This window comes from Boleophthalmus pectinirostris, unplaced genomic scaffold (assembly GCF_026225935.1).
Source record: "Boleophthalmus pectinirostris isolate CB_2022bp ecotype Guang Dong unplaced genomic scaffold, ASM2622593v1 HiC_scaffold_11, whole genome shotgun sequence".
NCBI classification, from domain to species: domain Eukaryota; kingdom Metazoa; phylum Chordata; class Actinopteri; order Gobiiformes; family Gobiidae; genus Boleophthalmus; species Boleophthalmus pectinirostris.
The window spans coordinates 23,248,238-23,263,627 of record NW_026570994.1 but is presented as its reverse complement, the minus strand read 5'-3'; the positions used below and the strand labels follow the sequence as shown (position 1 = coordinate 23,263,627).

Sequence of the window (15,390 nt, the reverse complement as noted above, 5' to 3'; positions counted from 1 at the left end):
GTTTAGTCTGGTGGTTTAGTTTAGCTGGTTTAGTCCTGGTTTAGTCCTGGTTTAGTCCTGGTTTAGTCCTGGTTTAGTCCTGGTTTAGTCCTGGTTTAGACCTGGTTTAGTCCTGGTTTAGTCCTAGTCCTGGTTTAGTTTAGTCCTGGTTTAGACCTGGTTTAGTCCTGTTTAGTGCTGGTTTAGTGCTGGTTTAGTCCTGGTTTAGACCTGGTTTCTGGTTTAGACCTGGTTTAGTCCTGGTTTAGTCCTGGTTTAGTCCTGGTTTAGACCTGGTTTAGACCTGGTTTAGACCTGGTTTAGTGTCCTGTTTACTGGTTAGACCTGGTTTAGTCCTGGTTTAGTCCTGGTTTTAGTCCTGGTTTTAGTCCTGGTTTAGACCTGGTTTAGACCTGGTTTAGTTTAGTCCTGGTTTAGTCCTGGTTTAGACCTGGTTTAGTCCTGGTTTAGTCCTGGTTTAGTCCTAGTCCTGGTTTAGACCTGGTTTAGACCTGTTTAGACCTGGTTTTAGACCTGGTTTAGTCCTGGTTTAGTCCTGGTTTAGTCCTGGTTTAGACCTGGTTTAGTCCTGGTTTAGTCCTGGTTTAGACCTGGTTTAGACCTGGTTTAGTCCTGGTTTTAGACCTGGTTTAGACCTGGTTTAGTCCTGGTTTAGACCTGGTTTAGTCCTGGTTTAGTTGGTTTAGTCCTGGTTTAGTTTAGACCTGGTTTAGTCCTGGTTTAGACCTGGTTTAGTCCTGGTTTAGACCTGGTTTAGTCCTGGTTTAGACCTGGTTTAGTCCTGGTTTAGACCTGGTTTACTGGTGTTTGTTTGCTGTGTGTCAGTTGGCGCTGGACACTCACTACTGGACGTGGATCAGTCATTTTGTGATCTGGGGATCTCTGCTCTTCTACGTCGTCTTCTCTCTGCTCTGGGGAGGAATCATCTGGTCAGTATCACACTTCAGGGTCCAGACCGGGTTTAGTCCTGTTGGAGGTCCTGGTTTAGTCCTGGTTTAGTCCTGGTTCAGTTCAGAGTCACTTAGATTTGTTCATTTTTAGATGTTTGTTCACTGCAGACGTTCTTCTCAGATTTGTTCACGCAGACGTTCACTCAGATGTTCACGCAGACGTTCACTCAGATGTTCACGCAGACGTTCACTTAGATGTTCACTCAGATGTTTTGCAGACGTTCACGTTCACGCTGTTTCACGCTGACGTTCGCAATGTTCATTTAGACGTTCACTTCAGACGTTCTTGCAGATGCTGATGCAGACGTTCACGCAGACGTTCACTCAGATGTTCACGCAGATGTTCATTTAGACGTTCATGCAGACGTTCACTTAGATGTTCACGCAGACGTTCTTGCAGACGTTCACGCAGACGTTCACGCAGACGTTCACTTAGATGTTCACTCAGATGTTCACGCAGATGTTCTTGCAGACGTTGATGCAGATGTTCACGCAGACGTTCTTGCAGATGTTCACTCAGATGTTCACGCAGACGTTCACTTAGACGTTCACGCAGATGTTCACTTCAGACGTTCATGCAGACGTTCACTTAGATGTTCACTCAGACGTTCTTGCAGACAGATGTTCACTTAGATGTTCACTCAGACGTTCTTGCAGACGTTCACGCAGATGTTCACGCAGACGTTCATTTAGACGTTCTTGCAGACGTTGATGCAGACGTTGATGCAGACGTTCACTTAGACGTTCACGCAGATGTTCACTCAGATGTTCTTGCAGACGTTCTTGCAGACGTTGATGCAGATGTTTTGTTCTTCAGGCCGTTCCTGAACTACCAGCGCATGTACTACGTGTTCACGCAGATGTTCACTCAGACGTTCTTGCAGACGTTCACGCAGATGTTCACGCAGACGTTCTTGCAGACGTTGATGCAGATGTTTTGTTCTTCAGGCCGTTCCTGAACTACCAGCGCATGTACTACGTGTTCATGCAGATGTTGTCCAGTGGTCCGGCCTGGCTCAGTATTATTCTCCTCATCGCCGCCTGTTTAGTGCCTGATGTGGCCAAGACCGTCCTGTGGAGGGCGCTGTGGCCCACCACCACAGAGAAGATACAGGTGAGACCGGGGACCTGGGGAAGACCTGGTTTAGTCCTGGTTTGAGATCTGGGTTAGATCTTTTTAAGACCTTGTTATATTTTTCTTTCTTGTTAGTTTTAGTCCAGGTTTAGTTCTGGTTTAATCCTGGGTTGGACTATTCTGTTTAGTCCTGGTTTAGTTCTTGGTTCAGGTCTGGGTTTAGATTTCTTAAAAGCCTATTTTAGTATCAGGTTTTAGTCCTGGTTAAAAACAAGTGCAGTCTTGGTTTAGATCCAAGTTGAGTCCCGATTTAGTTCTGGTTCAGTCCTGCTTTAAATACAGGTTTTTGCTTTGGGTTTAGATTTGTTCAAAGCTTTTTTAGTCTCAGGTTTCAGTCTTCGTTTAAAACAAATATAGTCTTGGTTTAGTCCTGGTTTAGTGCTGGTTTAGTCCTGGTTTAGTCCTGGTTTAGTCCTGGTTTAGTCCTGGTTTAGTCCGCTGGTTTAGTCCTGGTTTAATCCGTGTTTGATGTGGTTTATCAGACGTGTCGTGGTCTGGGTTTGTTCTCTCCTCTTCTTCACGTGAGTAACTCTGAGCTCTGAGCTCTGAGCTCTGAGCTCTGAGCTCTGAGCTCTGAGCTCTGAGCTCTGAGCTCTGAGCTCTGAGCTCTGAGCTCTGAGCTCTGAGCTCTGAGCTCGTGTGCAGTGGAAGTGGATTTTAAACTCATTTTAATTTAAACTTTTTTTGTTCTGGTTTTGTCCTGACGAGGCTCAAATGTTTTTAATGTTTTTTAACGTTCAAATCCACAGAGTTGAAGAAGTTTTTAACAGTTTCTCGAGCGTGAATCTGACCTGTTCCTGTTCTGCTCCTTTCCTCCATCTCTCCTTCTCTCGGCTCTCTCCTCTTCTTTTCCTTCTCTTCTCTCTTCCCTCCTTCTCTCCTCTTCTTTTCCTTCTCTTCTCTCTTCCCTCCTTCTCTCCTCTTCTTTTCCTTCTCTTCTCTCTTCCCTCCTTCTCTCCTCTTCTTTTCCTTCTCTTCTCTCTTCCTCTTCTCTTCTTCCTCTCTCTTCCTCTTCTCTTCTCCTCCCTCCTTCTCTCCTCCTCTTCTCTCCTCTCTCCTCCCTCTTCTCTCCTCCCTCCTCTCTTCTCTCCTCCCTCCTTCTCTCCTCCCTCTCCTCCTTCTCCTCCTCTCTCCTCCTCCTCTCTCTCTCCTCTCCTCCCTCCTTCTCTCCTCTCCTCCCTCCTTCTCCCTCTCCTCCCTCCTTCTCTTCTCTCCTCCCTCCTCTCCTCTCCTCTCTCCTCCTCTCCTCTTCTCTCCTCTCTCCTCCTCTCCTCCTCCTCTCCTCCTCTCCTCCTCTCCTCCCTCTCTCCTCTCCTCCTCTCCTCCTCTCTCTCCTCCTCCCTCCCTCCTCCTCTCTCTCTCTCCTCCCTCCTTCTCTCCTCTCCTCCCTCCTCTCTCCTCCTTCTCTCTCCCTCCTCTCCTCTCCTCTCCTCTCCTCCTCCTCTTCTCTCTCCCCCTCCTCTCTCCTCTCTCCTCCTCTCCTCTCCTCCCTCCTTCTCTCCTCTCCTCCCTCCTTCTCTCCTCTCCTCCCTCCTTCTCTCCTCTCCTCCTTCTCTCCTCTCCTCCCTCCTTGTCTCCTCTCCTCCCTCCTTCTCTCCTCTCAGTGTGAGCGTCGCGCTCTCTCCTCTGAACCTTCCACCATTTTCATGCTGACGTCTCAGACCTCCAGCAGACTCAGCCTCTAACCTCCTCAGGTGATCCCTACCTCCTAACCTAACCTCCTATGTCCTCGTCTCCTACCTCTACTCCCTAACACCTACCTCGCTCATGCTGTGTCCTAGCCCCTCATCTCCTAGTCCCCAGCCTCCTGCTCCCTAGTCCTCTACTGCTTTCTGACCTACCTCCTAGTCTCCTAGCTCTAGTGTCCTACTCACTAGTCCTTGTGTCCTTCCCCCTAGTCACTAATCCCTCGTCTTCTACCTCCTAGTCTTGCCTAGTCTCATACCCCCTTAGTCTCCTCCTTCCTAGTTCCTAATGCCTTGTCTCCTACTCCGCAGTATTCTCCTAGTTTCCTACCTCCTCCTCCATTGTGTCCTGCCCCCTAGTCCCTACCTCCTCGTCTCCTACGTCCTTTTTCCTTGAGTGACTCTCTTTCGTTTTGCCTGAGCTGCATGAAGCTTCGTGAAAGTATTTGACTGTGTTTTTGTGTTTTATTTGTATTTAATATGTTTTTTGTTCTTCGTGCCAGTTTGTGTTTTGAGTTTGTGAAAAAACTTGAGTTTTTCTGACGACTGAAACAAAACGACTCGACGCTTATTTTTACTTTTACTTTGAGGTCAGTTTTAAATAAGCGAAAAAAGAACAAAAGTGAAACCAAGAAAACCTGTAAATACAGAATTTTCAACACAATAAAAGGAACTCTCCCCATCTTTAAAGGTGCACTGTGTAACTTTTCTCCATGGAGACCAAAGCAGGCGCAGTTCCAGGTCAGATCTGTGGAGAGGCGACTCCGCTCACAGTCACAAGTGTTTGTTTTTCTAGGGATTTTTGACTCTAAAACCTGCACCTGGAAGTAAATACATGTAAAGTGGAGCTGTTTAAAGTCACACTGTGGAATATTCCAGGCAGAGCAATGATGTATCCATAGAAATGAGCAGGCGACAGACCAAAAAAAAAGTTACACGGTGCAGCTTTAAGAAACCAATTTTAGGCCAAATTTAGACCAGGTTTAGACCAAATTTAGACCAGGTTTAGACCAAGTTTAGACCAGGTTTAGGCCAGTTTTAGACCAAATTTAGACCAGGTTTAGACCAAATTTAGACCACGTTTAGACCAAATTTAGACCAGTTTTAGACCAAATTTAGACCAGGTTTAGACCAGGTTTAGACCAAGTTTAGACCAGGTTTAGGCCAGTTTTAGACCAAATTTAGACCATGTTTAGACCAAATTTAGACCAGGTTTAGACCAAGTTTAGACCAGGTTTAGGCCAGTTTTAGACCAAATTTAGACCAGGTTTAGACCAGGTTTACACTAGGTTTAGACCAGGAATAAATTTAAAGTGGAGCTGTTTAAAGTCACACTGTGGAATATTCCAGGCAGAGCAGTGACGTCTCCATAGAAACAAGCAGGTGACAGACCAGAAAAAGTTACACAGTGCAGCTTTAAGAAACATTTTACTTCTAATAATGGGGAAAAACAGAGTCTTTGTATCTGTATAATGAATCAGTTATTTGAGGCTCTATTTTCTTCTCTTTTTTTTTTGGAGTTTTAAATTGTAAACATTTGATTTTCAGCGAGACACAGAGGGTTCAGATCTGGTTTTGAGAGAACATGGCAGCTCTGACTCATTATTAGACGGAGTAGCCACGTCTCGAGCTTAAAGACGGTAAAAGAAGGTGGTGGTTGTTTGATGTGAGGCGTGCGTTTGGTGTGGGGTTTGTGAACGTTCACAGACTAACTCTTTAAAGGCACTTTCACGGTTCAGTTTTAACAGTTTTGCTTTTTTTTTTTCTGTGGCTGCATGTGGTTTTTTCTGTCGTTCTGCATGGGACCTGACGCAGGGTTCTGGGTTAAAGTCCATGTACTTAGACAAATAATCATCAAAACTTTAAAACAAATGCAACTTAAATAGTCTTAAAGGGACAATATGACGCTGTTTTAGTTTGATCTAATGATGTTTCCTCAACATAAACAGAGCTGGAGTTGTGTTTTGTTTCATTCACACACAAATCTTCTTCTCTCAAACCTTTACTAGAATCACCTGGACCATTTCAGACCTACAGCTGTCGATCTGTACCAGTGAACTTTGTAACACCGTACAGTAACGTACCTATTTTTGGGGGGTATTGTGCCATTACTGAAAATTTGGTAATGAAATGTATTTCCTTTTTCAATTCAACGCAGTCTTACTTATTTGTACACTCAGCCGGGGCGTCGTTCCACCTTCACCTCGAGTCTTTCCCGGTCGACCCAGAGCCGATTGTTCTTTTCAGTTTTCTTACAGTTCTTGTCGACTTTCGGTCTCGTGCCGTATTTAGCCTTAGATGGAGTTTAAAACCAAAAAGTTACTGTCTGGTGTGACCAAATTTTAGCGCAGCACTTCGGAAACTGCTTTGTTTATAAAATGTGCTGTAGAAATAATTTGGATTTGGAAGTAAAGAGTAACGTAAAAAGTGACTTTCCATAGTGGGTAACTAAGTAAAATAAGGGATTACTTTTTAAAACAGTATCAAGTAATGAGCAAATACTACTTTTTTACTTCCACAACACTGCTCTCGACTGAACTAAAGGGAAACGGAGCTGTGAAGGAACTTGAAAAACTACCACTTGATGACATCACAAGGTGGAACAGAGCGTTTGGAGGTTTGTAGATGTAGACAGACTCATAATAAAGAGTCACTCAAACATGTGAATGAAACAAAACACAACTGCAGATCTGTTTGTGACGAGGAAACAGTGTTTGGTTTAAACCTGTCAGAGTCAATAATACAACATTTAATAATCAAAATGAACCAATAGTGTGACACGATTTAAGATGAACGTCTTAATTAAGAGTTAAAGTTACAGCAACAAGTTACTGAATCATGATGGATTCAATCTGAAGACTTTTTGTATTTTTTTTCTGTTGGGATTTAGTGAATGGACATGGACTTATGTTGGCGTGTTGGAATGTTGGACATGTTGGACATGTTGGACATGTTGGACATGTTGGACATGTTGGACATGTTGGACATGTTGGGTGTTGGACGTGTTGGACATGTTGGACATGTTGGACATGTTGGACATGTTGGACATGTTGGACATGTTGGACATGTTGGACATGTTGGACATGTTGGACATGTTGGACATGTTGGACATGTTGGACATGTTGGACGTGTTGGACATGTTGGACATGTTGGACATGTTGGACATGTTGGACGTGTTGCACATGTTGGACATGTTGGACGTGTTGGACGTGTTGGACGTGTTGGACGTGTTGGACGTGTTGGACATGTTGGACATGTTGGACATGTTGGACATGTTGGACATGTTGGACGTGTTGGACGTGTTGGACGTGTTGGACGTGTTGGACGTGTTGGACATGTTGGACATGTTGGACATGTTGGACATGTTGGACGTGTTGGACATGTTGGACATGTTGGACATGTTGGACATGTTGGACATGTTGGACATGTTGGACATGTTGGACAGGTGTCAGTTGCTTTGCGGTTTGTTTTGGGTTTGTTTTTGTTTTCACAGCTGCTCAATGACGAGTTTTTAATATCAGAATAACGACGGTTTAGTCACAAACTGAAAGGACAGCGGCAGTAGAAGTAGAAGTAGTAGAATATATCCTGTATTTAAGACATTTAAAACACTAAAATTCAATGAAAGATTTAAACTAAAATATACAAAATTACACTCAAACTTGAGTAGTAGTAGTAGCAGTAGTTGCAGTAGCAGTAGTAGTAGTAGTAGCAGTAGTAGCAGTAGTAGTAGTAGTAGTAGTAGCAGTAGTAGTAGTAGTAGTAGTAGTAGTAGTAGTAGTAGTAGTAGTAGTAGTAGTAGTAGTAGTAGCAGCAGCAGCAGCAGCAGCAGCAGTAGTAGTAGTAGTAGTAGTAGTAGTAGTAGTAGTAGTAGTAGTAGTAGTAGCAGCAGTAGTAGTAGTAGCAGTAGTTAGTAGTAGTAGCAGTAGTAGTAGTAGTAGTAGTAGTAGTAGTAGTAGTAGTAGCAGTAGTAGTAGTAGTAGCAGTAGTAGTAGTAGTAGCAGTAGTAGTAGTAGTAGTAGTAGTAGTAGTAGTAGTAGTAGTAGTAGCAGCAGCAGCAGCAGTAGCAGTAGTAGTAGTAGTAGTAGTAGTAGTAGTAGTAGTAGTAGTAGTTAGCAGTAGTAGTAGTAGCAGTAGTAGTAGTAGTAGCAGTAGTAGTAGTAGTAGTAGTAGTAGCAGCAGCAGCAGCAGTAGTAGTAGTAGTAGTAGTAGCAGTAGTAGTAGTAGTAGTAGTAGTAGTAGTAGTAGTAGTAGCAGCAGCAGCAGTAGTAGTAGTAGTAGTAGTAGTAGTAGTAGTAGTAGTAGTAGTAGTAGTAGTAGTAGTAGTTGCAGTAGTAGTAGTAGTAGTAGTAGTAGTAGTAGTAGTAGTAGTAGTAGTAGTAGTAGTAGTAGTAGTAGTAGTTAGCAGTAGTAGTAGTAGTAGTAGTAGTAGTAGTAGTAGTAGTAATAAATGAGTAATGAGTAAAAACTGAATTGTCAGGACGTTGTCGTCGGCTGTGAACACAAACAAACCTCCGTCTCGTCTCGTCTTTAGTTTTTTTTCTGGAATAACTCCGCGTCTCTTCTTCTTCGTCCAGAGCGCCGAGCGTCTGTACCGGGGGCACCTGCCGGACTTCACCCCGCTCTCCCCTCTCCGTCCTGGGCCGAACTCGGGCTCGGACTCCCCCCGTCTCCCGGAGCAGAACCAGAGGAGCAGGTCTGGACGCGACAAAAAGAAAGTCATGTTCACCAGGTGGCGCTATAGAGACTTCACAGACTACTGCAGCTTCACTCCTCTGCTGCCCCGCTTCAGCCCCACCGCCAAGTACGGAGGCACCGGGCGAGAGGAGAGGGTCTAGACCAGGACTGGACCACAGACTGGACCACAGACTGGACCACAGACTGGACCACAGACTGGACCACAGACTAAACCAGAGATAAAACAAGGACTAAACCAGGAACCAAATATGGAGGGACTAGGCGAGAGGAGATGGTCTGGACCAGGTTTAGACCAAATTTAGACCAGGTTTAGACCAAAAGGTTTAGACCAGGTTTAGACAAATAGACCAGGTAGACCAGGTTTAGACCAAATTTAGACCAGGTTTAGACCAAATGTAGACCAGGTTTAGACCAAATGTAGACCAGGTTTAGACCAGGTTTAGACCACAGATTAAAACGGGTTTCAAGGAGCAAGTTTAGATTTTAAGATTATTTTAAACTGTTATTTATTAAATTTTAAGGACCTAAAAAGTGCAATTTAAAAGGACTAAATAAGGACTAAACCAGGACTAAACAAGACCAAACAAGGACGACTCAAGATAATATCACTTGATTTAAAGCAGCACTGAACCAGGAGAGAACAAAGTCCTGGTTTAGTCCTGGTTTAGTCCTGGTTTAGTCCTGGTTTAGTCCTGGTGTGGTCCTGGTAAACATTATACCAGGTCTAAATCAGGACTGCACTTGGACTTTCAGACCTAAACTAGAACTAAACCAGGACTAAATGAAGCCTTCAGAGTTACGAGGCCCCTCCTCTAGAGCTGTTCAAACTGTTTTCAATCAGACATGGACCTAAACTGAGCACAGGTTTTACAGACTGACTTTAAGTGTCCTTGAACGCCTCACGCCCCAAAGGATTGTGGGAAAATCACTGGACGGGTTAAAGATGTCAAACACTGTCAAAACAAAACGCACTGGATTTGTTTCATTTAAATGTTTTTATGTGTTTATGAAATGTTTGTGAAATGTTACTTTTTTATGAAACTGTTCTAAAGCTCAAACCCTTTAAAAACCAAGAGTATTTGACCAAAGTGAGTCAGTGTTAAACGTCCCACAATCCTCAGCGGCTCTAATGCTGGAGCTGTTTAGTTTCACACACACAGATTTACAGAAGCCGAGAGGCGTCACGACAAACGCAAACGCCGCGACAAATACAAATGCCACAACACAACAAAAAGCCACAACACACCAAAAAAAAGCCACAACGGAAATGACCGCGGGACTCTATTTTAATGCAAACGCCGCAACAAATAAAAACGCCACAACACAAACGCAAATGCCGCAACACATCAAAATGCCACAACACGTTAAAAAGCCACAACACATTTAAAAGCCACAACACGTTAAAAAGCCGCAACACATTTAAAAGCCACAACACGTTAAAAAGCTGCAACACATTAAAAAGCCACAACACATCAAAAAGCCACAACACATCAAAATGCCACAACACATTAAAAAGCCACAACACATAAAAAAGCCACAAATGCAAATGCCGCAACACATCAAAATGCCACAACACATCAAAAAGCCACAACACATCAAAAAGCCACAACACATTAAAAAGCCACAAATGCAAATGCCGCAACACATCAAAAAGCCACAACACATTAAAAAGCCACAACACAACAAAAAAAGCCACAACACATTCAAAAGCCACAACAGAAGTGACGGCGGGACTCTATTTTCCAACGGACTGATCAAGCAGCAAGTGAAGAAGAACTGCAACGTGGCTTTTTAATGTGTTGTGGCTTTTTAATGTGTTGTGGCATTTGCATTTGTGTTGTGGGGTTTGCATTAAAATAGAGTCCCGGGCTCATTTCCGTTGTGGCTTTTTTTGGTGTGTTGTGGCTTTTTGTTGTGTTGTCTCATTTGTATTTGTCGCGGCGTGTGCGTTTGTCGTGACGCCTCTCGGCTTCCGTACAGATTGATGTAGAATCCCCCAGCGTGATGTCCCTGAAAAACATCACTTATTGTTGTTGTTATTTTATTGAATTATTGTCGTTCTCTTTGACTCACTTCGGCACATTTACACTTGTTTGTGTCTCTGTGTAATTCCTGCTTTGACCTGCGGACGGCGCTCTCACTCTGCATGTGTGTGTGTGTGTGTGTGTGTGTGTCCTCAGGCCGACCTGGTGCGGGCCGTGTGCAAAAGCTCTGACCAGGAACTCCCCCTAAGGACACTTCAGTAAGGAGCTAGGACATAGGACATAGGAGACACGAGTTAGGAAACAAGGAGACAAGTGATGGAAATGAGACTTGGACCAAAACTCCCGTTAAATACTGATTTTAAAACCGTTTGTTTAGTTTAATTTAATCATTTAACTGATCCAGGACTAGACCAGGACTAGAGCAAGACTAGAGCAAGACTAGAGCAAGACTAGAGCAAGACTAGACCAAGACTAGACCAAAATTAGAGCAAGACTAGACCAAGACTAGAGCAGGACTAGAGCAGGACTAGACCAAGACTAGAGCAAGACTAGACCAAGACTAGACCAAGACTAGACCAAAATTAGAGAGAGCAAGACTAGACTAGACCTAGAGCAAGACTAAGACTAGACCAAGACTAGAGCAGCAAGACTAGACTAGAGCAAGACTAGAGCAAGACTAGAGACTAGACAGAGACTAGAGACAGCAAGACTAGACTAGAGCAAGACTAGACCAAGACTAGAGCAAGACTAGAGCAAGACTAGACTAGAGCAAGACTAGAGCAAGACTAGAGCAAGACTAGAGCAAGCAAGACTAGAGCAAGACTAGACCAAGACTAGAGCAGGACTAGAGCAGGACTAGAGCAAGACTAGAGCAAGACTAGAGCAAGACTAGAGCAAGACTAGACCAAGACTAGAGCAAGACTAGAGCAAGACTAGACCAAGACTAGACCAAGACTAGACCAGGACAAATCAGGATTGTACAAACTGGTCTAAACTAGTAGAGACTAGAACTTAGACCCATTGAAATAGTCCTGGTTTAGTTCTGCTTTAGTCCTAGTCCTGGTTCAGATCAGATCGAGTCCTTTTTAGGTTTAAAGCAGCAGGATTTGAAGATTTGTAGTTTTCAGATTCTAGAATGTGACGATGTCGTACTTCCAGATGGAGGCAAGAGTCAGATTTAGTTTTTTGTTTTTTTAATCACATTGTACTTTACCTTGAAATATCGGAAAAGTAAATTCCCAAATATAAAAGCTGATCATTTCTGTTACTGACTGAACCCAAAGCAAAACAAAAAAATGTGCAGTTGAATACAAAAACTAAACCTGACGATCCAAACGAGAGTCCAGTCATCCCGGTGCATTTCCATCACTTGAACTTTGGTGTGTGAGTGTTTTAGAGTAGAAAGAGTTTAGAGTAGAAAGACGTCATTAGATCATTAGAGATGAGAAAAGTGCCCCTGTGTGTCTTTAGTGTCGAGTGTTGGTCCCTGTGCACTTTAGCTCCTGCTGCCTCACACTCTTCCTCTCCGTTTTTTTCACGCTCTCATTAATATCACTCATTATATCATGAGGTTCACTTAAAGATGCACTGCGGGACTTTTCCAGTAGAGCGTCTGGCACCTGCTCGTCTCCATGGAGATGCTGCTGTTGCTTTAAAATACGCAATTAATCACCTCCGTCTGACTTTTATTCAATTACAAATATAAAAATTACTACGAAAAACAGGTATTCTTCATGAAGGTTGTTTCGTCTTTCCACAGATCTGACCTGTAACGTGGCCTTGTCTCCATGGTGATGTTGCTGAATTGGCTGGAATGTTGCACAGTACGGCATTAAACACGTCTATCTCCCACTTATTCAATCACAGGGAGATTCAGTTTGCTAAAACAAACACAAAAAATCATTTCTTAATAATGTGAGCGGGTTTGCCTCTCCGCAGATCTGACCTGTAACTCACCTGCTCGTCTCCATGGTGATGCTGCTGCTTTAAAATACGCAATTAATCACATCTGTCTAACATTTAATCAATTACAAATAATATACAAATATAAAATATACATGGAAAACAGGTATTCTTCATGAAGATTGGGTCGTCTCTCCACAGATCTGACCTGTAACGTGGCCTCGTCTCCATGGCGATGGTGTTGAATGCCTGGAATGTTACACAGTATGGCATTAAACGCATCTATCGCCCACTTATGCAATCACAGGAAGATTTATTTATATCGCTAGAATAAAAAAAAAAAAGAAGAATGTGAGCGGGTTTGCCTCTCCGCAGATCTGACCGCCTGACTCGCCTGCTTGTCTCCATGGAGATGTTATAGCTTTGCCTGAAATGTCCCGTCATATGGCATTAAACAGATCTATCTCGTGTTTACTCAATCAAATGTGCTTTTACTACTGACAAAACATAACAGTCTTACGGTGAGCAGACTCGCCTCTGCACAGATCTGACCCGTCACTTCGCCTCGTGGGGCCACCTGCTCGTCTCCATGGCGATACACACACAGGTTTAATGCCGTACTGTGACACGAGCCTGTCCGTGGGAAAAGTGACACAGTGAATCTTTAAGTTGCTGCATTGGAAAAAAAAAAAAACAACAAAATAAAACAAATTTGACAGATTTTTTTTTAGATTCGAGCAAAACTAAATTGATTTTTGATTGAAATTTCCAGACCAAAAGTGAATAGTGAGTGATATTGTGAGTGAACGTGTCTGAATGAAGCCGCTTCACTGTTTAAACCAAAGAAACTCACACAAATATCTGAGATCTGCACCTTAAAAAAATCCAAACCCTTTAAAAACCTCCGACTGCCTTAAACATGTTCAACTCTTTAGACTCTGGAAATCACACCAAAACTAATCATCTACTTTAAAAATAACAAATATTTAAAGTTACAGCCATTATTTCTTTTCAAAGTAGATTTGATTTTGTACTTTTTTACTCCTTATTTAACTGGAATATGTGTATTTTAAGCGACTCAAAAATGATTGTATTTTTAATTTTAATTTTGATCCTGAAATTTCCTGCTGAAAAAAAGTGTCATTTTATTTAAAGAATGTTGCAAAATTAATAGTAACTTTAGCTTTTTTTTTTTTTTTTTTCAAATTTCAGAGTTTAAAGCTAAAATCTGCACTGTTTTGTCTGTTTTCATTTCAACGGAATTTGTATTTTATGTTGAAAAAAAATATATATATATAATTTTCCTTTTTTTCATCTTTTTCTCATTTTGTGCTCAGAAGTGGATTTCCTACCTCCAAACTGAAACTGCTCTTTTCTTCAACTTCACCTGAAAAACAAAAATAGATTTAAAGATTTTAGAGTCAAACCAAAGTCATTAGCGCCGTTAGCCTGTTAGCCTGTTAGCCTGTTAGCGCCGTTAGCCTGTTAGCCTGTTAGCCTTACCGTTAGCTTTACCGTGTTCGCGCCTGTTACAATCGAAATGAATGTTTTGTATTTGTTTTTGTATCGATAAAGTTTTGTACAAAAGTCCCCAAAGTGTTTAAAGAATGTTTTAAATGTAAAGATTGATTGAACCGAGACTGAAAAAGACGCTTTTGTTTTTAAACTACAACTCCCATGAGCACTTGCTGCACACAGACGCTAAATACTCACACAAAACAGCAGCGTTCACAAATACTCAAGGAAAACCAAAGTACAAATACTGGCAAAACTACTACTACTACTACTACTACTACTACTATTACTATTACTATTACTATTGCTATTGCTATTGCTACTGTGACTACTGTTACTACTACAACTACTACACCAAACCTCCAAACTACCACTTGAATGTATGCAGTAAAAATGTTACTTAAAAAAGTACAAAGTACTTTTGAAACCTCAATTTGCAAAACAACTTATACTTTAAAACTACTACTACTACTAGTACTGCTGCTGCTGCTACTACTTCCAAACAAATATTTTCCATGAATGTAAACATTTGAAAACAGAATCTTTTTTTCCAGCCTCGGTTTAAATGTTTTTTCAGATTTTAAACTTTTGGATGAAAATGCCTCGATTTATTCTCCTTGAAATTCTGGAATCTCCAAATGTTTCTGTTGCGTTTGAATTGAATCTTAAATGTTTCTGTTGCGTTTGAATTGAATCTTAAATGTTTCTGTTGCGTTTGAATTGAATCTTGAATGTTTCTGGACGCTCACAGATTTGTCTGTTTGTGTTTTTGGCCTGAGATTTGATTTGAAACGTTTGAGTTTTGTGTGAATGAGCCGACGCGGCACAGCGCTGCAGAAACTCAAGCCATTTAAGGTGGAATCAGGAGACAGACCCGACTTAAGGTGGACTCGGGAGTTAAACCGCACTTCAGGTCGACTCGGAGGAACAGAGTTTTGGAGAAAAAGTATATTACTACTACTGCCTTTTAGCACTCTCTACTACAAGCTTCTAAATGTTGGTGGTGGTAGTATTAGTATTAGTATTAGTAGTAGTATTAGTAGTAGTAGTAATAGTAGTAGTAGTAGTAGTAGTAGTAGTAGTAGTAGTAGTAGTAGTAGTAGTAGTAGTAGTAGCAGCAGAGGCGGGACCAAGTCACTGTTTTGTGAGTCTCAAATCTTTGACCTCAAGTCCGAGTCAAGTCCCAAGTCAAATACAAACAAGTCCAAGTTGAGTCTCGAATCTCTGACACATAAATCCAAGTCAAGTCCAAGTCGTCTGCTTTAAGCTTCAAGTCATTTCAAGTCTTTAAACCAAAGTAACAAATATAGGTTAGATTTTTGAAATGTAAATCATTTTTAAAGTAAATTGTTCTTATTGTATTTATATTAAAGTTGTAGAAATGTTGATTTTTCCTTTTTAAACATCTTGACCAGAGTGAGAATCATTATGATCAGAACAGAAAGACTTGAGTCTTCTCAGGTCACAAGGCTCAAGTCCGAGTCGAGTCCCAAGTCTTAGTCCATTTTATCGAGTTAAGT

At 42.0% G+C, this 15,390-nt stretch overlaps 1 protein-coding gene across 1 annotated transcript in view; it reads left to right on the top strand.

Annotated features, from left to right (window-relative positions):
• Window positions 1-15,256, top strand: part of atp11a (ATPase phospholipid transporting 11A) — an 81,673-nt gene extending 66,417 nt beyond the window's left edge. The window contains 4 exon segments of the mRNA XM_055163014.1: window positions 826-929; window positions 1,899-2,064; window positions 3,690-3,779; window positions 12,213-15,256. Of these exon segments, the coding sequence (XP_055018989.1) occupies window positions 826-929; window positions 1,899-2,064; window positions 3,690-3,770 (351 nt within the window). The 3' untranslated portion in view covers window positions 3,771-3,779; window positions 12,213-15,256.
• The last annotated feature ends 134 nt before the right edge of the window (window positions 15,257-15,390 follow it).